Genomic DNA, 23,252 nt, shown 5'->3' with positions numbered 1-23,252 from the left:
CCCATTTCTCCACCATGACCCCCTCTTCCAGTCACAGGGAGGAGGCAGGGCACAGCCAACCCCCTCCCATCCACTGAGGGCCAAGCACCGGCCAGGCCTGGCCTCTCTTATTAGGCTCCTCTCTGCCCAGGCCAGGCCAGAGGGAGGGGCCATGCTACCCAAGGCTGAGGGCAGGAATGTGGCCTCAGTTTCCCCTCTGGCAGCGGCAGCAGTGCCTGGCACGGAGGCCCAAGGGGGGGGGAGTAGCTGTTTGGCCCTTTTCCCCTGCAGAGTTGTTGTTCCAGGAAGGAAAAGGAGGGAGCAGGCAGGTGACGGGAAAGGGGGCAGGGGGACAACGTCCGGGCAGTTTCCTTTAGTTTCCTTTGTCCCTCGTGGCTGGCTTCCTTTTACACCAGTCAGCAACTGGGGGCAAAATGCAATAAACAATATCTGCACTTCCATCATGAAAAACTGGCAATCAAAAGCCTTGCACACAAGAGAAGAGAAGCTCCTGCGAAGGGCAGCACTTCGTGTGGGGAAATTCCTGCATCAACAAGGTGGGAGTGCAGGGCAGCAGAAGGACAGCTGTCAATCACTGGGGGTTGAAATGCAGCCAGCCCCCATCTGCCAAGGCTTCCTTGGGTCTCTTTGGAATTGCCCCTGCCCCCCCCCGATACCCTTGGCCTTGAGCCAACTGGACCAGTGTCTGCAGCGCCTCCCCCCCCCCCCCCGCGCTGGGCCTCTCTGGGCGAACTGGGAGGAAAGGCCGATGGACGGCAGGCTCACCACTGAGTGCCTTTGTTTGTGAAGACAGTGGAAACCGGGACCTGCAGTGAGTCACGAGAAGCTGCTTTGCCTGCCTTCCAAGCGGGGGAAAGTCCCATTTCTGGAGCTGTTTATTTATCCAAGAAAAATCAATGTTGATCAAAGATGTTACAAAACCATCTTTGTCACAAGGACGTAGAGAGAACATGGCTTCCCCCCTTCTCTGGATCTAGAATACAGGTTAGCTGATGAAACCATCAAGATGAGTTTCAGGAACGAAAGGAGGTGAGGCAGTGCAGAATTCACTTATAGAACTCCATGCCACAAGATGTGGCAATGGCTAAAGGAAGCGTGCAAACTGCTGGCACAGAATCAGCCTCTGGAAGGGTTCGTGCTTTGGGTCTGGAGAAAAGGCTCTGTTCTCAGCAGGGCATGTGGAGACAGTCTGCACCCCCAAGCCAGGTGTGGAACCTATGGCTCAGGCGTGGCTGAAGGCGCCTCTTGGCAGCCTCCCCACCAAGGCTTTGCAGCACCAACCAATCGCCAGCCGGCCTCTGGCAGGTATATAAGGAGAGGCTCCCTTTCGTCACTCTCCTTTTTCCCCTGCAGATTTCAGCTTTCACAGTCGGTCTGTGTGTGTGTGTGTATGTGACTTGTGCAATCAGCAGCTGGCTGGCTTCTCCAGGCAGCAAGTGAGGGGCTGCCCAGCCTTATCTCCGGCCTGTTATAAATAGCCTGGCGCATGCCGAGAGGGCAGCACACGATGGGGTCTCTTGAGCAGTGATCTGGGAAGGCAAAGGGAGGCCCAGAAACCCCTGGGCTGCTCAGGGCGTGGATAGAACCATTTGAGGAGGGAGCCAAAGTTCAAAAAAAAAAAAAAAGCAAGAGGGACACACATTTAACTGCCTATTTCCCAAGTCGGAAGAAAGAAGGACGCCAGGATGACACAGAAAGCAGGAAAGAGCCTGAAGGAGAAAGTGGCACTAAAGAACAGTTTGCTGAAGGAAGCGCTGGCAGAATTCCTGGGGACCTTCATCTTGATTGTAAGTATGGCCTCCCCCTCCCCTCCCTCCCTCCCTCCCCTGTGCAACATTGGTGGCCCCCAAACCAGGCGCAGCGAGCGGGGCTGGAAATGTTGCTCAGAAACCAAAGTACACAGAAGCTTGTCAGGTGGACACTGGTTTGGTCAGTTTTATGAAGAAGACCCGAGTTTGTTTCTATCCCACGCCTCCACCTATTCCCCCGATTGCCTTGGGGGGCATCTGCTACGTGGAGGGCATTCTCTCTGCATCCGAGCTGGTGCCCGGGGCGAGATGTGATCAGGCTTACAAAGCAGAAAGAGAGGAAGGGAAATGCGAACAAGGGGTGCTGTGCCCAGGCCAGTTCTGGCTCTGGCATAAAACTTTATCCTTGCCATGCTGAGAGGAGGCGCTCCATCAGGAACCAACCATTCACAGCCCCTCGAGTGCCAATGCAGCTCCCTTTTTTCCTCATGTCCCTCAGCAACAGATCTTAGGTATGCTAGAAAAGAGACACCAGGACCTCCTGAGGGCTTCTGGGACTCTGGCTGAACTGCTCACTAACCAACCATCAGGCAGCAGAAAGCTGGACTGGCACAGACTGGGCTGCTCTCATGACCAGCCTCTCTCGGGCCGCTGCTCCCAGCCCCTGCCAGGCGGCAAGACCTTGAGTTGCCCTTGGCCAAGGTCGGCCCAAGAGGCAGACAGGTGTTGCTCCAGTCTGTGCCATGGCTCCGTGAAGACAGGGTCTCCTGGGACCTTGAGTAACCTTCTGCAGAGCTTGCCCAAGATGGGATCCCAAGGGCTCCGTGGGAGAGCTGGAGCTGCACAAGATGTTGCAATAGGAGCTCCTTGGAATAAAGAACGCCGGTTATTCTAACCTAATCCTGAGTTTCCTGATAGGCACAGAGCTCCTAGCTCTGCATGTTTCTACATTTCACTCAACTGCTCATCAGATGAACCAGCCACAGCACAGGGGTGCAGCTCCTCTCCCTCTGCTGAGATGCCCATTTCCATTAGGATCTCAGCCCACAACTGGACACAGCCACAGCCACGAAAGGGTGAGGCTACAGGCTTGACTCTGACCTTTGTTTGAAGGCATTTATTTGCTTTACTCGTGTGTGAGAGACCTTCCCTTTCAGCCTTGCAGTTGGAGGTACAGCACAATCACAGCTGCACCCACAACAGGATCAAGGGGGACGAGAGCCAAGGTCCAGGTTGAGGAAGTCCCCTTTGGCCCCTGGCAGAGGCTCGCTTCTTCAGAGACCACCATGGAAGAGTCCCGGGGAACCTGGTGGCTTTAACAGCTGACTTGGCAGCTAAGGTGCATCTCTTGGTGTGGCTTGTCCTCCCAAGCAGCCCCTCCCCTCCCCTGCCAGCCCCTGGAAAGTCTCCCCCTCTGCTACCTGAAACCAAGGCAGGCTGTGCTTGTGAAAAGTGTTTTACAATCTTCCTGGCCCCCTTCAGGAATCCATGCTCGATTCCACCATCAGCTCTGAGCAGGAACTGTCTGGGTCACGAGAAAATATGGAGGGGGGGCTCCTGCCCATTGCAGACCTTGCTCTGCCCAACTGGTACCCAGTTTCCTGTCTTGGGCTCTCAATGGGCCAGAACTTAATTCTGCAGCCAGGTCTCCACGTCTCAAGGTCTTCTGAGCGGCCTTTTTGGGGAGCCCCTTTCCAGGCCAATTGTTTCCCAGATGTCTTCTTAGCTCTTTCCAGCACAGGTGACCCTTAATGACCCTGACCCCAAACAGGCACCAGGGGACACCGGCTGCTGCTAGTCAGAGTCAAAGGTTAGCCAAGCAGAGGCCGGTTTATTTGCCTTTGCTGCCCACCCCATGTCCAGGAGAGAGAAAAGGGGGGGAGGGGGAGGCTTTCTGAGACAGAGAGCCCAGGAAGATGGACCCCGGAGGGGACGGGAGCCTCCTGGGACTGGGGTGAGCAGAAGGCCTCCAGACCCACACCAGCCATGCCGCTGGGTCTTTCCATTGAGGTGGCAGTTGGCTGGCAGAATCTTCCCCCTACATGCTGGGCTGGAGGCTTAACACTGGTTCGATCTGGTGCCCCTTGGATGGCAGCTTGGTGCCATTGTTTCCCTCCCACCCTTGGAAGGTTCTGTTTTAACTTGTTGCACAAGGCAACCTTCTTCTCTGCAGACAGGCCTGTGGGTGAGAGCAAAGGTAGATGGCAAAGACATGAGTGGGTGGATGACGAGCGGATTTAATGCCTCTTTGATTTGATGCCACTTTGCTGACAGCTTAGTGCCCTCAGAGGGATTTTACTAATTGAAATCCACAGTTTTGGAGATTCCACCACTTGGGAGGGTTCAGTTTTAACTTGTTTCACAAGACGAATCAAGGCAAGATAGAGAGAACGCAACACTGAAATGCCCGAGTTGGCTCTGCCGATGCCCAGGTGGTGCACCTGCCCAGGAACTCATGGCTTGCCCTACGGCCGGCTTTCTTCTCGCCTCTCTTGGTTCCTTCTCTCAGTCCAGAGAGAAGCCCGTCCCTCTCAGCAGCGCCTTCTGCCACACCTGTTTGGCTTGGGCTCCCAGTCTCTGCCCTCTGGCCCATTCCAAGGCTGGCTCCGGGTTCAATTAAGGGGGTGGGTGGGAAGTGCTGGGGAAAAAAGGCTGCCAGGGTGTGGCCCAGGGAGAGCTGTAAGAAATCATTTCTCAGCATCAGAAGAGACACAACCCTGGGGCTGGCTTGGCATCGGCTTTTATACAATCAGGGTGGAATGCAGGCACACAACTTTCCTTGGGAAGCCCGGAGGACACCAGGATATTTGCCCAGAAAAGGTGGCTCGGGTCGCTGAAAGGAATTATGGCTGCCGCCACCACCTCCCTTTGAGCCCCCCACCCCCCACCCCGCCCAGAGGACTTGGTAATTGCTCAAAAAGTTGGGAGATGAAGTGGTCAGGGTGGAGAGGGGCATATGTGGCTCTCACGTAGCTCCTCTTGCTGATCTCCATCAAGGTCCCCTTCCTTACTCCCTGCAGCTCCAAACCATCCACATCTTCTGCTAGGCGGAGGGTGAGTTGGGGCCCATCAGGAGGCCACCGTGGCCTCACAAGGAGGAGAACCTTTTCAGCGCCTGTTCTGGCATCCTGGGAAGCTCCGAATTCCATGCAGGGCTTGGATCATCTCCTGCTTGTTCAACCCCAAATCCTTCCCTTCCCTTGAGGTCCTGCTCCCCCCCCCAAGGCCTCTTGGTCTGCAGGGACCCCAGTGGAGGAGCTGAAGCCCTTCTGGAGGGCCTGAGCACCTGATCCTGGGTGAGGAGATGGAGGAAAGAGAAGCCTTCGTAGGGGAAGCTCTGCCTTTCATCCCCAAGGAGCCCCCCCAGAAAATGGGCTGTTATTTTTATACAGTGAAGCAAGGGAAAGGAAAGGAAAAGAAGGGCTACCAAATTACATGACAGTCACACACCCACATAAGCCAAAGCCATCCCATAATGCATCATAATGGTCTTTTAACCAGTTACTCCTACTTCCTTGCTCCCCCTGAGGGTCTTGCTTGCATAACCAGAGAGTCCCAGGTGCCTCCAGTCAGCTGGTCTGCATAGGAGCCCCTTGTCTGCAGGGTACGTGCGGAAGCCCTCTGGCCCTCGCCAGCTGCTGCTAAAAGAAACGTTACTTCTTGCAAAAAAAGACAAGGCTAATCTAAATAAATGCTGCCTGGACAGTGAGATGGGCAGCAAATAAATACGATAAATAGATCGATAAAGTCAATCCATAGCTTGCAAAAGACGCCAGTTACTTCTTAATAATGAACTAGTCCTACTCTCCAAACGCCCCCAAAGTTCCCTCTCTGCCCCCCCCTCCAGGGTCTTCCTGAGCCCTCATGGAGCGGACTCTCTTCTCGGGAGGGGGTGCACGGAGGGCCAGGGCAGGGAAGGGAAGGGCAGTGGGGGGAATGCTCTGGAGCAAGCCCAGGGTCCTCCATTTCCCATTTTATGGAGGAACTTTCCTTCTGAATCCTAGCTGAAAAGCTTCTCACACACATACCCCTTCTCAAAAAAAGCTGTCAGGCTGACAAAATAGGCATGTCTGAACTTTACACACCACACCACGTTTTGCCTAATGGCTTTCAAATGATTTAATCCTTGTGACTGATTAAAAGAGAAAGAATTTAAGCACAATATGGATAAAAAATCCATATTGTCCTTAAATATATGTCCATCCCATAAAACCCCAAAATTTTTCTGCAATGGATCCGCTGCGGTGTGCCTGAGAATCTGGACCTTTTGTTCGCAGAACCATTAATCTCCAGCCTTTCTGTTAAAGAAAAGGGTTTTTCATCCAACAAATATTTGCCTGACAGAAACTATGCACAAAAATTATGGCACCTCAGAGCCTTAAGCCAAAATATGCAAAAGGTCCTATATAGTCTTAAAATTGCTTCTCTCCCTCCCTCCCCCCTCCCCCTCCCTCTCTCACACACACGCACGCACGCGATCCATGTTCAGACGATGCCCCCTGCATGGCAAGAATCCACCCCTAGGGATGAGGGGCCTGTTTTCCACAGAAAGAAACAGGGGCACCTCTGGTGGACGGGAGGCGTAAGATGTTCCTGACTGACAAGAGTTGTTGTGTTTTGGCCCAGCCACCCAGTTCTTGCAACGAAGAGCTCCAGGAGGGCCTTTGCACCCTCTGGGTGAGCAGGCGGAGGTCCCTCGGAGTGAGAGCCGGAGATGGGAAGGCCCAACTGCCCGGCTGGTGGGCAGCTGCTGTTCTCACCTGTCTCCTTCTGAAACTGCAGGCGCTGGGCTGCGGTTGCGTGGCACAAACCGTCCTGAGCAGGGGGGCCCTGGGAGGAGCACTGACGATCTCTGTTGGCTTCGCCATGGCCGTCACCCTGGCCATCTACGTGGCCGGAGGCATCTCTGGTAAGCTGGCATTTGCCACCCATCGGTTTGGGGAAAGGAGGGATGGGCTGCTGCCTGATTCTTTCAGCTGGAGCTTCAGCCCCTCGCTCAGGCCAGCCCTTCCTTCCCCCCAGGGGGCCCAAGGACACCAAAGCGTGGGAATGGTCCCTGCCGGGAGCCCCCACCAGCCCTTGCCCAGAAGAACAGGCTTCAGATGTGCTGGTCCCAGCAGGGGGTGGGAGCCAGACTGGGTCCCAGATTGGGGAAGGCAAGTCGGGCAGACCAAGGACAAAGGGGCTCCGGAGGGCACCTCATGAAGGCTGCAAGGGCCCCCCAGGAAATCTTCCGGTGCAGAGAGCGATTGTCTCTGTGAGCCAAAAGGTCTCGTGGAACAGTGGAAACAGAGGAGGAGAGGTTTCAAGCTGGGATCTTTCAAAATGACTGCCCCGTTTGTTTCCTTGCCTTTTGCAGAGAGAGTTGGAGGCAGAAGAGTGGCAGAGCAGAGGGGGGGGGGGAGGGGGGAGGCGCTCAGCTCTCCTGGCCTTGCATGGTTTCCTTATCAGAGAGGAAGGGGCCTGGCCCTGCAAAGGCTTCCGGGGAAAACACTCCCCCCAGCCCAGGAAGGCAAGATGTAACTGTGCCTGCATTCCAAGAGGTCTTTGGGGCCAGAGGCTCTTTCGGAGGGGAGGAGGGGGCCCAGAGGGCTCAGTGGGAGGAGCCTCTGCGTGGCTCGGCCTCCTTCGGGACTCCAGGCCTTGTGGCAGATGACATTGGATACCCACATTTGGGGCAGCGGTTGCTGGAAACCCTCCCCTGTGATTGGAAGCCCGTGGCTGGGCACCTGCAGATCTAGTGATCCTGAACCTGACTGCAGCAGCCCCATGTGATCCCTCGGCCGTGGGCCCCGTGTGCCCAAACTGAGCCACTGGTGATCCAGAGTGATTTCTGCTAATCTCTTATTCATCCCTCTTGATGCTCTTCCGAAATAAACCATTAACCTTTGGCCAGGGCTTAAAGAAAGGAGAGAAATAATTGGATCCCATAAATAAATAATCAGGCCTTAAAAGAGACAATGAAAATGTCGCCTCTTGAAACCAAGAGAGCTTCGTATCTCTCAGGTGATGGACACAGATATTCTGGTGAAGCGGGCAGTGGGGAAATTGGGTGGTGGGATGCCCTTCACCTTAGACCTCCCCCCTATGAAGACCAAGCTGTCCGGAGAAGTCCTAGAGAGCATCTTGCAAGCATCCACCCACCCCACGGCCTGGGCAGCTGCCAGGGAATAGTCCAGCGTAGGCTCTAGGATGAGACCTCTGGGACTGCCCTGCCTGTCCTGGGCTGGGGGCTTAGCTGAGCCCATCTTCCCGGGAAAGCTCCTTCTGACCCAACCCAAGACCATCACCTTGGCGGCCGATGCTGAGCAGCCTTGAGAAGGGATCTGAGGGACCAAGAAGGGGGTATCAGCCAGTCTCTTTCTCTCCTCCTCCTCTCCTAGGTGGTCACATCAATCCAGCCGTCTCCTTCGCCATGTGCCTGACTGGGAAGATGAAATGGGCCAAATTCCCCGTTTATGTCCTGGCACAATATCTGGGTGCCTTTCTTGGAGCTGCTGTGGTCTTTGGCATCAACTATGGTGAGTGAGAGCCCCCTTTGCCCCAGCTGGCATTTTACACAGGAACCCAAAAACGTTCTTTCAAAATTAGGTGACTTTTGCCCCAGACGGTCCGTAATGTGTGGCCACTTTTGTGCCCTGTTTGGCCGATGCGGAAACCCCATGGAGGCACTGGTGAGCAGAGATCTTCCTGGCCCCCAGGGAGCTCCTGCCTGAGAAGCCAGTTTCCCTTCCCACACCTGAACTGGCTTCAGCACCCTGGGAGGCCATGAGCAGCATCCCATTTTGGAACCGGACAGGGGCTTCTCCACATCTAAGCAGGGGTCCGTTTCTGTTTCTTGCGAAACCCGTTCCGAGCGTCCCTCCCTCACGACTCGGCTTTTCTGTGGCAAAGCGGGTTGCCCCTTCCCTCTCCCAAGGCTGCTGCCTGTCGCTTCCTCCGCAGATGCTCTCATCTTCTACACGGATGGCAACTTCACCGTCAAAGGGGCCAACCCCACAGCGCACATTTTTGCTACGTATCCTCAGGAATATTTGTCCCTGACCAATGGCTTCGCAGATCAGGTAGGGAGGCTGCTTGGGAGGGTGTCCCACTTTTCTTCTTTTGGGAGGGCTGTGACTTACCCTGAACCCCAGGAAGGGGCAGGACCGAAACCTGGGGCCTTCTGAATGCCAACAAAAGGCACCTGCATGGAAAAGGTGGCATCAGGGCCGAGAGAGGCTTCCCATCATCCCCTGAGGGGCCCTGCCTCCTGTCCCCCTCCCCGCAGCTGCTTTCAAGCTCCGAGGACTGGTGGCAGCCTGGGGTCCATCAGGGGAGAGGTGAACCCCTCGTCTTTCTCTGCTAGATGCTGTCCACGGCCTTTCTTATCCTGGGGGTCTTTGCCATCTTTGACACGGACAACCTCGGGGTCCCGAAGGGGCTGGAGCCCATTGCCATCGGCCTCCTCATCATACTGCTGACCTGTTCCATGGGCTTGAACAGTGGCTGTGCCATGAACCCAGCCCGAGATCTGGCCCCCCGCCTCTTCACCTACCTGGTGGGCTGGGGGCCTGAAGTCTTCACGTGAGTGACTCCCTTGCCCTGGGGCCCCTGGGCCACCAGCCACTTCCACCCCATCCAGAAGGGCTTCCATGGGGGAGGGGGCGCATTAAATTGGCCGCCTGTTCCCTCTGCCCTGAGGGGGGCTGGGGGCCTGCGCAGGAGGGTCTTGCCCGAGGTCGCCCCATGGGCCTCCGTGGAAGAGCAAGGCATGAGCATGGCCCAGCTGGGCAGGCTGGCGGGGCTCCCCTACAGCTGGGACAAAGTCCGGAAAGAGCGGGGCAGGCGCAGAGCCTCCCGCGGCCTCGTAGGTCCAGCTCGGCCCGGCCTCGCCTCCTCCCGCGGGCCGCTGGGGGCCGCTGCTCTCCGCGGAAGCCGCCCGTTGAGCCAGCGCATCGCAAGGCTGCCATCTGGCGGCCAATCCCGGCGGCTGTTTTCCAGCAGAGCGACCGCCCAGCGCCTCCCTTTCCCTAGGCGTCTCGCGGCGCCCCCGGCAGAAGCGGCCCTTGGCCCTCCTTGGCCCGTCGGCGGCCTTTTAGCTCTGCCTGGACGTCCGTTTCCAAATGAAGGAAACTTTGCCGACTGAAGGGCTGAATTCTTCTCCTCGGAAACCCCAGGAAGTGGGTTGAGGTTGGTGGGTTCTAGGCAGGAAACGCGGACCCCAAGGGGTCTGGGGGCTAGTGAGGACTAAGGACCCCCGAGAGCCACTCTCTAAATCCCTGGTAATGAAACTTGCCTATTTCTTTTTTTCCCCACCCCCAGAGCCGGCAATAACTGGTGGTGGGTCCCCATCGCCGGCCCCATGGTGGGGGCAGCCCTGGGAGCTGCCACCTACATGCTCTTCATCGGGGTCCACCACTTCCCCCTCTCCCCCTGCCAGAAGACGGACGCCCTCCACGAACACGAACTGACCCACCTGGAGGAGGGGAAGTAGGGCCCAACGAAGCTCCCAGTCCCCCCCCCCCAGAGGACCACAAGAAACGCCCTCCCAGAAGACAGGTGGCAGGAGGCCAGAGTAGCCTCTCCCTGCTCACCCTCAGGAAAGCTACTTTTCAATCAGAAAACGATTCATTGACATCCTGCCGTCCTCTGCTCCACCCCACCCACCCCAAGCCTCCAACCTCCATCCCCTGCAAACAACAAAGGGTGTCTGGGGAAACCCAGGCAGCGCTTGCCCCCCACCCCACCCCCGTGTCTCCAGTGCCGGCCCAGCCCCCCTTGAGCAGTCGGCAGAGCCGCTTCCACACCTGAGTTTGAAAACCAGCTTTGGCTTCAATCTGGGCAGCTGGAGGAGAGAGAGCAGCACCCAGAACCAGCTCAGCCTCCTGGGCACCGAGGTTCCCCCAAGGGTGCTGCCCAGAGAACGGGGCTTCCTGAGCTGTTGCCAGAGAATGGCTGAAGGGGGGGGGGGCTTGTGGAACCGCAGGCTGCCTAGCAAAAGTGGCAGGCCCCTCCGCTGCTTCCCCCTCCCCCCTCCCTCCCGCGGAAGCGTTCTCCTCAGCCGCAGCCCAGCAGAGTTGCCCACAAAGCCACAACCTTGACTCAGGTGCGGGAGGGCGCCTGTTTTGGAGCTCTGCCCTGGCCAGAGAAGCCCAAGGCAGAGGAGGGGGAAGCTCCGTGAAGTGGGTGGGTGGGTGGGGGTGAGCAGCAGCAGCAGCAGCAGCAGCAGCAGCAGAGGAATCTGGGGGGGGGAGGGGGGAGGAACAGAGAGAAGCCCTGAGGTGGGCTAGTGGAGAGCATAGTTTAGAGGAATAATAGGGAATTATAGTTTAGTAGAATAGTTTAGTAGAATAATAGCAATAGTAGCAATTGAGAAGTATGGAGTATAACATAATGAATAGTAATGAGTATAAACATTGTCAGGGTATGTTATAATAGTGATGATCATAGAAACAGTATAGAGAAAGCAATAAAATGGAATATAGGAAGCCGTGTCACTTTTATTCGTTCGTTTCTACAAAATAAAACCGCTTCCCAACCCTCCTAGACCAGAGACATACAGGTGCTCCTCCGACTCCAGGGCTTCAGTGTCTCTTGTGGGTAAAGGAATTGGGTAGAATTTTAAAAAGAACCTTCTCTTGCTTATGCTCACGCATACGCAGGCAACACAGCATTTGTCAGGACCCCCAAAGGAACAGATCCAGAACCCCCAGCCCAGCCCAGCTGCCTCTTTCTGGTCAAGCCGATGGAGCAGCTGTGGCTTCAGCAAAGGTGCTGGGCGCTGGATTCGAACTGGCTTCTTTGACTGCCTCCGGCCCCAGTGTGGAATTCTGCCTTGTTCCAGAGGGACATCGGGTGGGACGGTGAATAAAGAGCATTTTCTCCCAGTCACAATGCCAGTGTCTTCTTGGAAAGAAATTGTCTCCCTGGGAGGGCTCTGTGTGTGTGTATATGGGTGTGCGCGCGTGCGTGCGCTAGTGATGCCCCCCAGGGGGGCATCCAAAGAAGAAGCAAGAGGCATTTGCAAGCACAGAGAAATGCCCCCTCTGATCCATTTGTCCAGAAGCCAAAGGGCCCCTCCCTTCTGGTGGCCCCGTCCATCCCTTGAGGACCCAGCAAGCCAAGCTGCCCAGCGAAGGGAGGGTGCCAATCCATAAAGCCCACTGCCCCCCTCCAGACCACGGGGTGCTGGGGTCTCTGCCCTCCTGCCCATGGGTGGTGTAGACAGTGATGCCGGGCTGTTCATCCCAGCAGATCTCCTTGGATCGGGGCCCCCGGTATCAGAAGGCGGGTCTGGTTCTGTTTGAGAAGTCAAAGGTGTCCCTGGTTTGTCTCCTTTGTTTGCTTTGCCTTGCAGGCAGCAGCAGTCTTTGCAACAGGAGTGATTGCCCTGGAACCCCCCCCCCCCCCATGAAGCTGCCCTTTACCCCTGGGCTCTTCTGCGTCTCTCTAACTGGTCAAGGGAGACGGTGCCGGCTCAGCTGCTGTCCAAAAGCCCCCCCATCCTAGTTTTAGATGCAAGCAGCATTGGGAGGCCCCAGAGGTCAGTAACACAGGTGGAAGTACAGGTGAAGATGGAAGGCACCCTTAAAGGGGGGAGTCATGAGTCCGGGGGGGGGTAGTAGCTGAAGTCAAGCAGTAATGCTGGGAAGGGGGAGCTGGGAATCCTGGTGGCCTGGGGAGATTTCAAGAGGATGGTCAAAGCGGAGGCAGAAAAGGGATGAGAGACAGGTGGGGGAGGGAGAGCCAGACAAGGGCAAACAGGAGGGTGCCAAAGGCCATGTTGACCAACTGGCCAGGGGAGGATCCCAGAGAAGCCGAAGGGCTACCCACTCGTGCCCCAACCAGCTCTGAGCCGCTGGGGGGGACGGACGCAAGCCTCACCTTCACTTGGGCGGGAGAAGAGGGGTACCACCTCAAAGGCTGCCCTCTCACCTGGCCTTGCCCAATATCTCTGGAGAAAAGTCAATGAAAGCAGCTGACTTTCTCTCCCCCCCCTTTCAGAGCTGCTTTCTCCATCTCAACCCCCCCCCCCAGGGACAGGAGGGGGAGGGGGGCCTTCTAGGAACCAAACACGGCTTCTGACGGGGCCAGAGAGAGTTGATTTGTCTAGGGGGGCACAGAGAGAAAGATAATTCCATGCAAAAGGTTAATCATTAATGAGCTGCTAGTCCTCACTACCTACTGGCGACAAGAGGGGCCCTTTCGTCCCTCCACCACTGGGAACCAGCTTGGCCTGGCGTCTGTGGGTGCCATGAGAAGCCGCCTGGCCCTTCTGCTGCTACTCCTTCTCTGCATGCCTCTTGCTGAAGGGAAGCCCGAGGGCAGAAGGAAGAAAGGTAAGCAGTGGCCTCTGGGACGGAGATTGGGCAGAAGGTCAGGCTCAAACAGCCCCCCTCCCCCCCAGCTTCCAAGAGGCAAGGGGACTCTTAGTGCTTCCCATCCAGAGAACAGGAGAGGCCTTGGGGGGGCTGACTCTTCCCCCCCCCCCGAGAGTGGTTGGGAGCAGCAAAGGCATCTCCGCATGACGAGGGAGCCTGGCATATTCATCCAGAGGGAGGGAGGAAGAGGGAGGGAGTCCAGCAGAGTTTCCCTCCACCTGGTGGGAAAGGGACCCTTTTCTCCAGCCCTCGATTGCAGTTGGCAGGAGGGAAGAAGACTTTCAGCTGTATTGTCCCTGCGATGTTCCCAGAACAGCATTCGCCTCCTAGATTAGCAGCAGCCCAGCCCCTCCCTCCCCAAACATAGTTAGTTTAGTTTATAGTTTATTTAATTTATAGACCGCCCCCTCTCCCCGTAGGGACTCGGGGCGGTGTACAGACCATTCATAATCAAAATAACAGAAAATAACATAAGACATAGAGCAGAAACAACACACACACACTGTCTGTATATAAAACCCCAAAACCAATTTAAATAATTAAAAAACAATTTTAAAACCCGTTTAAAACCCCAATATAAAATTTAAAAAGCCATCCAGGAAAGTTAGTAATAGATGTTAAAACATCCCCTTCTCTAGCCCGACTCCCTGGCACGTCCTGAGCTTCCTTCAGAGTCCCTGGTTTCCCCAGCTCTTCTTGGCCATCAGCTACTGCCCCACACTTTGGGGCCTGGATCCTCCCTGCATTTATTCACAAAACACAGCTAGAAAAAGGCCCCGCCGAGACTCTGATTTCATTCTTCTCCTTGGGAGGAATCTCTTGCTCCCCTCCCAGATATTTGGGGGGGGGGTTGTAATCCAGGTGACCCCAAACAGGGAGCAGAGACTGTCTCTCTGCTTAGCTCAGATGGCCCCACACCCTTCTCAATCCCCCAAGGCTGTTTGGGGCAGTCCGGCACAAGGTTTCCTACTTCCCCAGAGCCAAGAATGGGTTAGGGAAGCTCCTTTGCCAGCAGCCACTGGAAGCCACCCGGGACTCCCAAGCCAAGACCGGCCAGTCCTGGGTAGCGAAGGGCTCCCCAGCCCTTCATGAGGACTTTGGACACTGGCCAGACAGACGGCTTTTATCTCCGGACGCGAAGGAGCGAGGGGTGTTTGCTTAGCAGCCGCACTGAGGATGTTGATTTGGGGCTACCTTTCAGGCAGGGATTTGGAGGGGAGCAGCTTTGCCTGCGGCCAGAAGGATCAAGAAGCAAACTATTTTTTTTTTATTTTGGGTGCAAAATAAAGGATAGTAATACTGCAGGACTAGTTGGAGATTTAAACTGAGGCTGGGGCTGAATTCCCTCTTCGTAATTTCTGCAAATGAGGATATTTCAAATAAAACAAAAACAACCGACCCTCTTTGTCAGAGCTTTGAAAGCAAACAGACCCACCGGGACCAATTGATTAAAAAAAACCTCAGTTTCTCCATTTTGCTTCTCAGCTTTTCCAGCCTGGGCCGAGGGGAGACTTGGTGCTGGGGTTCCAAAAGTCTGATATTGGGGTTGTGGTGGCAAAGATGCGGGAAGCCCTGGCAGGATTTCTTCAAGGCCCCCGCTGCTTCCTCAGTCCCCCGTTTGATGTCGGAGAACCTGCCACCGGGCTCATTTCTGAGTAGCCGAGTTGTGCCAGCCTCCCGCCGCTCCCACCCGCAGGGCACCGTCTTCCCCGAGCCTCTGCAGGAGGAGACTGCCTCCACATTTCCTGCATTGACTGGAGAGCATCTAGGTCTGTTTTTAAGGTCAGCTGCAGGTCCTGGACCGAGCCTTCCAGCTAGCTAGCAGAGGAAGATGGTGGTGGTTCTGGGTGGCAAAGGCTTGGCAATTAATATAACAAGCCCCTTAACGTGCCCTCCAGACCAATCTCATTAAACAAAGGATTTTTGATATGATTTTTCCAAGCCACCCCTTTGAGGTCCTAAGTGACCCCCAGGTAGAAAATGATCTCCCTTGGGAGCAGATGAAGGACAATCGGCTGCACTGAGAGAGGCGGATGCTGCTATTTCCCTCTTTCCTTTCTGCCTCCCTTTATTACAAATTCCTCAGATAAGAAATAGAGGCCAGAGGTGTGTGAAATATTTGCCTTGGTTAATTATGAATGGGACAATTTAATTTCTTCCCGAGTCTTCAGGCTTTGCATTCAATTATTGTGGACCTACAAATAAAAAATGTGTGGGAAGAATTCACCCTAGTTAATTATGAATAAAGGGATTTTAAACACAATGCAAAAGCCACATAAATTTGATGAATAAATAAACACAGCCTGTACCCTTCCTGAATTAACACATTGCAGAGAGCAGAAGCAGCTTCCTGCATTCATCTCGGCTTCTGGCTGTAATGGAGACGGTCCTTGCTGGCTGGGGGTGGAGCAGGAGGCTCAGAATAGGGGACAGTACCCCAGATTCCTCCCCCCCCTGCCCTGAGTTCTGCTGGCCTAATCCCAGGGGAAGGGCTGGGGAGAAACTGGGCTTGGTTGGCACAGCAATGGCGTTCTGCAGCGCCTGCCCTTCCCTTTTGCCCAGGGGCAAAGGACTGGCAGATGAGCTCCTCCTTTCAGGAAATTGGAACATATTTTATCCTCCCCATGAGGGCCTTCCTTCCGAGAGAGGCAAGAATGTTGCTCTTGGTCTGGTCTCTTTGGTGGGAGATCACGGTGGCTCCGATGGCACCAAAGTTTCTGGTCCAGCAGGATCCGTGTGCAATGAAGCCACTTCCGCCGTCAGCTCAGCGGAGACTTTGCCACTACCTGAGCAGGGCGGGCGTGGGTGGCATCCCTTCTGCTGCTGAAACATCACCTTCCTTGTGTGGAGCTGCTTCTGAGCTTCACCACCTGGGGAGGAAAGGAGAAACGCCCAGGAGCAAACTGGCCCTTTGGGGGATAGAGGCAGCAGGGCCACGTAAGGGCCACCTGAAGAGCACCGACACAGCCACAATCCAGGAAAGGTCTTGGTTATCTTGGTCCCTCGGCCGGTGCAGATTCTTTCGGAGCATAGCTTGGGCAGGAGCCAAGCAGGATCCAGGGAGAAAGGCATTGTACTGCAGTCCGAGTGGAAACCTTTCCCCCCCGAGACCCCCTCCCCCACTTAGGGCACAGAATTGAAATGAGCCGATAAGGTTTGGCCAAAGTCCTCCTGGGCACCTGCGTCTTTTGCCCCTGGCTGCCTCTGGCGCAGCTCAAGCAAAGTGGATTTGACAATCGAAAGTCCCCCCCTTTTCCCAGGAAGAGCAAACAGAGGAAGCAGCCGGCCAGATTAGGAGATCAGAGCAATCCTCTAGGTGGGTCTCTGACTCATTCAACGGCCCTGGTGACCTCTGGCGCGGTCTTCCATTCTTTGCCACTGCAGGGCCCTTCTGCAAAGGGAAGGAAGGTGGGGCCCCAGGGACCAGGAGGAGGGGGTTTCTGAGGCCCCTGGGACACCAAGAAAAACCACCAGCAACTCCCTGCCCAGCTCAATTGCCCAGCAAGCAGATCCATAGCCCTAATACTTGCCCTGGGTGCTTCCAAGAACATCGGTTCTCTCTTGCATTTCTGCAACTCAGATCTCCGCTGCAGGGGTGGGGGTGGGGCTCCTTGCCGCAACCGATGGGAGGCTGTGCTTCAATATTAGGCCTGCGCTTTTTGCAAAGGCCTCAGGAAAGGCCTTTGGTTCTATCAGGTCAGGCTCTGAAGCCATTCAAGGAAGGGAGAAGAAAGGAAGGGAGAGGGGATTCCACAGCAGGACAGACGCTGCTGGCTTTGGGTCCTGCTGGACTCCTGAGAATGGAGGCTAAAAATAGGACCCAGCAGCCCCTCTACTCTGCAAAGCTTGGCTTGGTTTTTTTTGGGGGGGGTGGGCTGCTCAAAGGCACCCCTCAACAGCAAGTTGTAGTCTTGGGATATATTGGAGGGGCAAGGAGGGGGCAAGGGCTTCAAGGGTCGACACTCTACGAGCAGGAGCCTCAGACGTGATAAGCTGGGTGGCTGAAACTCTTCCGGGGCCTGGATGGGGAAGAGGAGGGGCTCACTTCATGGGAGGGTTGCAGTGGGGGGGACACTTGCTCCTCCCTGGCTGCCAGATGTTGAGAGGCAACCTTGGGCTTCCTCTGCTGCATTGCAAAGACACAAAACTCGCAGGTTGCTATAAAGGTCTTTAGGTGGCCCTCTGGGGGGGGGGGCAAACACAAGGGCCCCCATCTCATCAAAGCCAGAAGGTCTCGGTATCCCTGATGCTCTCTGTGGAGCCCCAGGCATTGTTTTCCAATGTGACCTTTTCAGAGTCTCTCTGACTCACCCAATCTGGGCAGAGGATCCCTCAAAGGGCCTCGTGGCAGTTGTGTGAGCTATGGTCTGTGTTGGCCTTAACTGCAGGGAGACTCAGCAAGAAAACAGGTGGGGTTGAGCCGGAGTGGGGGGCTGGGAGACACCTGGGAGGTGGATCTCCTTGGCTTTGCCTTGGCCTGCTGGAAGAAGCCAACTGGGATTCTTCAGAGCCATGGCAGGACTGAGCCAGAGGTAAGTCATGAATGGGTTGCCCAAATCCAGCAGCCAGTCAATGGAGGGCCGAGCGCCCCACATCTCAAGAACCAGAGCAATGCAAAGCCCCCTTGCTGGCTGTCTCTTCCAGGCTCCCACCAGCAGCTGCTTCCTGCGAGGAGAGGCTCTTCCCGCTTTGAGGCCAAGTTCCTGCTGTATTCCAACAGGGCGGAGCAGGGCTGCCTGATTGAGCCTGGCCAGGAGGAGATGCTCATGCAGTGTCCCTTCAACGCCTCTCTCCCGCTGGTGATGATCATCCATGGGTGGTCGGTAAGGGCTCTGGTCTCGGGAGGGAGGGAGGGAGGAGGGCTTGCCTTGATGCCACCTCCGCCTGTTCCTTGCATGCAGCTGGGGGTGGAGAGCTTCCTTGGGGGAGGAAGTCCTGGGCTGGAGGGGCTGTGAAACACAGCCCCCTTCCCCTTGAGGGGTTCACAAGGAGGAACAAATGACTCTCTAAAAGGAACAGCCCCCTCCCCCACAACGTGACTCCCAGGGAATTGTGGCCCACACCTCACTCCTTTCGAGAGAGCTCCTGCAATAGCAGAGGGACAAGTGGGGCGTTGGAGGGTCATGGCTGCCTTTGCGGGCGGGGTGGCATCACCCACCCAGGGCTGTTGGAAACTGAGAGGTGCCCTGGTCTGCTGGCACACCCTGGGCAAACTGCAAGGGGAACGTTGACCCCCCAGGCAGGCCAAGGCGCTTCCCTTCTCCTCCTATGACTGCAGGTGGACAGGACACTGGAGCGCTGGATTTGGAAACTGGCTGAAGAGCTCAAGACCCAACTGCCCGATACCAACGTCATCATCACTGACTGGCTCTCTCTGGCACACGCACATTACCCCATTGCGGTGCAGAACACGCGGGACGTCGGCCAAGAGATCGCTCGCTTCCTGGAATGGCTGGAGGTAAGCAGGAAGAGGAGAGATGCTGAGAAGGCTTACTCAGGAGGACGTCCCCTGAAGGGGAGCCAATTGTAGCCTTCGGAGCCCAGCCACAGTTTGCCCCGGTGGGCCATGTGGTCACAACCAGAGTGGCTCCCATCATGGACAGGCTGGGGCCTCCCAGGTGCCCGGGGGCTCTGGGCCGGCTCAGGGGACTGCAGAGCTTCTCACCGCTTTGCCTTGGTCTTCCACCCATTCTCTCTTTTCCAGGAAACCGTGCGGTTTCACCGGAGCAAGGCTCACTTGGTGGGGTACAGCTTGGGGGCCCACGTAGCTGGTTTTGCCGGCAGCTCCATGAGAGGCAACGGGAAGATTGGCAGGATCACCGGTGAGTCCATCAGCCTGCTTCAGGGTGAACCCGGCCATTGGGCAGCTCCATTGGGTGGGCAGGATCGGCCATTGCCGTTGGACCCGGAGAAAGAAAGGCAAAGACTGAGGGAAAGGGCGGCTTCCGATAGAGCCACATCTGGAGGAAGCTCCTGAAGCTGGGTGGGAAGGAGCATTTCTCCCCGGAGGCTCTACTGACCAGCTCACGGGGCAGCTGGCTCAGCAGGGACTCAGGGGGCAGCTCAGCCCCTTCCCACACTTCAGGGGAATCCGTCTCTAGCTTGCTCCAAGAAGAGAAGGCCTCCTCCCTGCTGCAGCTCCAGCTGCCCTCCTTTCCCAAAGCCCTTTGGTGGGTTCTTTGGCCAACAGCTGAGGGTCGTTTCTCACAAGCCTCCCTGTGTCTCCCTTGCAGGCCTGGACCCTGCCGGCCCCCTCTTTGAGGGCATGTCCCCCACAGACCGGCTCTCGCCAGATGACGCCGACTTTGTGGATGCCATCCACACCTTCACCCAGCAGCACATGGGCCTCAGTGTCGGCATCAAGCAGCCTGTGGCGCACTTTGACTTTTACCCCAATGGGGGAACTTTCCAGCCTGGCTGCCACATCATGCAGGTCTACAGCCACATTGTGCAGTACGGAATCACAGGTAGGGGAGGCCACGAAAGGAGGCCCTGGAGGAGGGGGGGAGCCTTCCAGCTGAGTCCCTCAGGGCCGGCAGGAGCCCCAAGACAGAACCCGGAGTGGAAGGCAGGCTGCTGAGCAGGTCAGGGCAAGGAAGCCAGAGGCTGAAGGAGGCGCTCTGAGCTTTAACCACTGGGCCTCTTTCTCACTTCTCTCTCCCTAACTGACTTGGCCTTCCGCCTGCTCTGCCTTGCCAGGCGTCCTGGGAGGAAGCACCACAGATGTCCGTGGCCAGTTCCCCCTGGAACCTATAAGAGGGGGCTGGGGGGGGGGGCTGGGAGGGAGGGTCCTGACCTTCCATGCTGTGACAGCCTTCAAGTCAGAAGGAGAGGTCGTCTCTGCACCCAGATGGCCAAATGGGTGTGCCATCTCCAAGCAGAGGAAGGAGGCCATTGATTCCCTGGCAGGCCAAGAGACCCGGGTTCCTGGGGCTCTGGCAATGCTGAGTTTGCTGCCCACTCAGGATGCCAACCTAGGCTTGAAGAACCTCTTGATCAGTAGGTGCCCCTCCCAGGTCGCCCATGGAAAGATTCACCAGGAGAGCAAAGAGGGTGGGGGGACTCCGGCGGCAGCAGCTGGAGAGGAATGGGCAATTCTGCAGCTGGCGGGGCTGAGAAGCCTCTGGCCTGCTCAAGGCCTCCCTTGTGTGTCCCTGCAGGGCTGACCCAGACGGTGAAGTGTGCCCACGAGAGGTCAGTCCATCTCTTCATCGACTCCCTGCGGTACAGCCAGAAGCAGATCACAGGCTATTGGTGCAAGAACATGCAGATGTTTGACAAGGGACGCTGCCTGGACTGCCGGGCCCACCGGTGCAACACCCTGGGCTACCACATTCGGAAGGCCAGGGTCCCTGGCAGCCAGAGGCTCTTCCTGAAGACCCAGCCTCAGATGCCCTTCAAAGGTGGGTGGAGGAGTGGGCAGCGGTGGAGCAGCCCCAGGGGCTTTGTGGATGGGCCAGGCCCTGTGTGGGCTGTAGAGATTCCAAAGGGCCCCAGAGGAAAACAGGCTGACCACAAGGCTGGCCTTATCCCAAATGAGATGACCAGCCCTCTGGGTGAGATCCTGCCCGTGGGGCCAGACAGCTTCATTCGTGCAAGCGGGGGATGCCAAAGCTCATGTCTTCAGCCCTTAAAACCCAGGAAAGGCAGGGAAGCCCCTCACCGGATCTTTGTGCCCCTTCCTAAGCAGACGTGCATACCTGGCTGCTCAAAATGTTTCGGAAAGATTGCCTGGAACAAATGACCACAAACTACCTGGAGGGATGCCCAGATTGCCAGTGGGGCAGTGGCCGGTTGTCCACGCAAGCGTTGAGGGGGGCTTTCCTCTCCCGAGGCCGAGCCTGCCCCACGTGCCTCCCTTGCCAGGCCTGGCAGTGCCGCGGAGGGAAGAAAATATGCCTTAAGCTCTCCAGAACAAGTGTTGCCTTTCACAAAAGCTAACAAGAAGGACAAAGCAGCCATTATTTTAGGCTCCATCAAGTGACCTGCGATTCCTTTCTCTAAATGTGGCAAAGACCACGAGAGGAGCTGAAGCAAGAATGAAAAACTAACACCGGAATGCCCCTCCCCCAATCCTAGGGTAGACTGCTGCGAAGGCCGCGGGCGTTCAGGTCAGCCTCCCTGCACAAGCAGCTGATGTGGACAGAGGCAGCTCTGAAGCCCTGGGTCTCCTGGCTAAATTCTGAGGACATTGAAGCAGGCAGCCTTTGCAGAGGCCCCACTCTGGCACCCCCCAGATGTGTGGGTGCTGCAGTCCTGTGGTGCAGTCTGGCCAGGAAACGGAGCCCATCAGAGTTGAGGAGGCTCACCTGAAAGGGCTGATGGGGGAAAGCCCTGCCTGCAGAGAGGCTCAGGGTGTAGGTGTTGATCAGGGAGACTGAACTTTCTTTAGAGAGAAATAAAGGGGGAACTGAGATATGTATGTATGTATGTATGTAATGTCTCTGTGGAAGTGAAAACTCAGCTTCCTCTCCTCTCCTCTCCTCTCCACAGTTTATCACTATCAGTTTAAAATCCATTTCATCCACGAATTCCAAGAACCACGAATTGATCCAACGTTCACTATCTCGCTGACTGGCAACAAAGATGACGTGGAAAATCTCTCCATCACTTTGTGAGTTCCACACTTGCCCAACGTGGCTGGTGTCATAGGCCTTGGCACAAAAGGCACGCTTCACATCAAGCCAGGTGCCTTGGCATGTTTCTCACCGAGGCTCATTTCCTCAAAGTGCCCCTTCATGGGGAGACAAAACGGCACCTGCGCAGGTAGCAGCACCTTTATAGCTTCTCCTTTCTCCTAAGGATGCAGAGATCCTGGAGCCAGATCTCCACACCTGGCATCATTTCTGCTTCAACCACTTTTGTACTATTCTCCATCCACGGAGTCTTTTTGCATCATTCTGCTTTAAGCCAATAAACCCCAGATCCATCAGTCCTCTTAGTAACGTGTATAGCTGTAATCATTGAACATACCGCCGTCTTAAATTGGGAAATTTGTCACTGATGCTGCTGAACTGGCCCATGGCAGAGACCACTTGGTGGAAGAGCAGAACACAAACAAGTGAAGCCCCAGGCGATGGGTCTGACAGCCTTTCTTCTTCTCTCCGTCAGAATCGAAGGCATCACCCAGAATAAAACCTACACTTTTCTTGTTCCTCTGGATATTGATATTGGAGAGCTGATGATGATCAAACTGAAATGGGAAGGAACGGCCATCTGGGAAAACATTTGGGATACTTTCCAAACCATCATCCCTTGGAGAAAAGGGGACCGTCGGCCAGGACTCATTGTGACGTCCATTCGAGTCAAGGCAGGAGAAACCCAGCAGAAGTAAGTGGGCCCAGACCCCGGCAACAGGGGCTTGCTTTCCACAGCCAGGCCCAGCAGCAGCAGCAGCAGCAGCAGCATGGGAAATGTGGCTAAAAACCACCATCCTCTTCGTTTCACAGCTCTCAGGCTGCCCCTGGCCTTGCAGAAGAAACGCACTCTTGGCTTAGTCATTAATTTTTCTCTTTTTTCTTTCTTTTCAGAATGACATTCTGTTCTCAGCGTGTGGATAATTTGCACCTCTATCCGGGTCACGAGAAAATGTTTGTGAGATGTGAAGTCAGTTCCCAAAAGCTGAGATGAGAGTATGGATGATAAGCAGGCGTTTGAAAAAGCTCATCCAGAGGGGAGGCGTCTCACTTTTAGCTTTTCCTTAGAAAAAGGAAAGAAGAAACAAACACTTTTGTTGGTACAAGCACACCAACATGAAACATAAAAAAGGGATGGATCAGGATGTACTGTAAATTGTATACATTAAAGACTAGATTGAGTAAACAAATAAAAACTGAATAAAAACTGAAACTAAATTGGCCTTGTGCAGAAAGACAATTAACGATCCACGTCTTTGGACTAAATTGAAGTATTTTTTTTTCCTTGAAAGGGAGGTTAGGCTGTTAAGAAGTCTGTAAGATTTCTGGCATTATTACTGTTACTGGTCTGGCTGGGTGGGTGCGAATCGCTATTGTTTTGGCCATGCTGGCTTTGGCAGATAAGAACTGGACTCCAAAAACATTTGAATAGCTCATTCTGATGCGCAAACACATTTGCAAAGTAAGGTCAAATACTTCATTAAAAGTGAGGGTTGAAAAAGCAG

At 55.5% G+C, this 23,252-nt stretch overlaps 2 protein-coding genes across 2 annotated transcripts; both read left to right on the top strand.

The window, feature by feature from the left end:
* Nucleotides 1-1,352: 1,352 nt before the first annotated feature.
* On the top strand, nt 1,353-10,281 carry AQP9 (aquaporin 9). Its single transcript, XM_081965079.1, has 6 exons — nt 1,353-1,787; nt 6,531-6,657; nt 8,132-8,269; nt 8,694-8,812; nt 9,097-9,314; nt 10,053-10,281. The coding sequence occupies exons 1-6, from the start codon at nt 1,686-1,688 to the stop codon at nt 10,222-10,224; spliced, it is 876 nt and encodes a 291-aa protein (XP_081821205.1). The 5' UTR covers nt 1,353-1,685; the 3' UTR covers nt 10,225-10,281.
* A 2,479-nt stretch (nt 10,282-12,760) lies between these two features.
* LIPC (lipase C, hepatic type) lies at nt 12,761-23,030 on the top strand. The gene is made up of 9 exons (XM_081964452.1): nt 12,761-13,069; nt 17,756-17,934; nt 18,390-18,569; nt 18,816-18,933; nt 19,345-19,578; nt 20,272-20,514; nt 21,605-21,725; nt 22,223-22,441; nt 22,642-23,030. The coding sequence occupies exons 1-9, from the start codon at nt 12,985-12,987 to the stop codon at nt 22,739-22,741; spliced, it is 1,479 nt and encodes a 492-aa protein (XP_081820578.1). The 5' UTR covers nt 12,761-12,984; the 3' UTR covers nt 22,742-23,030.
* Nucleotides 23,031-23,252: the final 222 nt, after the last annotated feature.

This window comes from Natrix helvetica (genome assembly GCF_964273705.1).
Source record: "Natrix helvetica genome assembly, chromosome: 12".
NCBI lineage: Eukaryota > Metazoa > Chordata > Lepidosauria > Squamata > Natricidae > Natrix > Natrix helvetica.
The sequence above is the reverse complement of the archived record's forward strand: the minus strand, read 5'-3'. Positions and strand labels throughout refer to the sequence as shown.

Excerpts from the sequence above, each read along its gene's own strand:
- LIPC (XM_081964452.1), top strand. The coding sequence starts at position 12,985 with ATGAGAAGCCGCCTGGCCCTTCTGCTGCTACTCCTTCTCTGCATGCCT. Across the intron at positions 18,934-19,344 it reads GAAGATTGGCAGGATCACCG|GCCTGGACCCTGCCGGCCCC; the intron begins GTGAGTCCATCA and ends TCTCCCTTGCAG. Across the intron at positions 21,726-22,222 it reads GAAAATCTCTCCATCACTTT|AATCGAAGGCATCACCCAGA; the intron begins GTGAGTTCCACA and ends TCTCTCCGTCAG.
- AQP9 (XM_081965079.1), top strand. The coding sequence starts at position 1,686 with ATGACACAGAAAGCAGGAAAGAGCCTGAAGGAGAAAGTGGCACTAAAG. Across the intron at positions 1,788-6,530 it reads TGGGGACCTTCATCTTGATT|GCGCTGGGCTGCGGTTGCGT; the intron begins GTAAGTATGGCC and ends CTGAAACTGCAG. Across the intron at positions 9,315-10,052 it reads TGGGGGCCTGAAGTCTTCAC|AGCCGGCAATAACTGGTGGT; the intron begins GTGAGTGACTCC and ends CCCCACCCCCAG.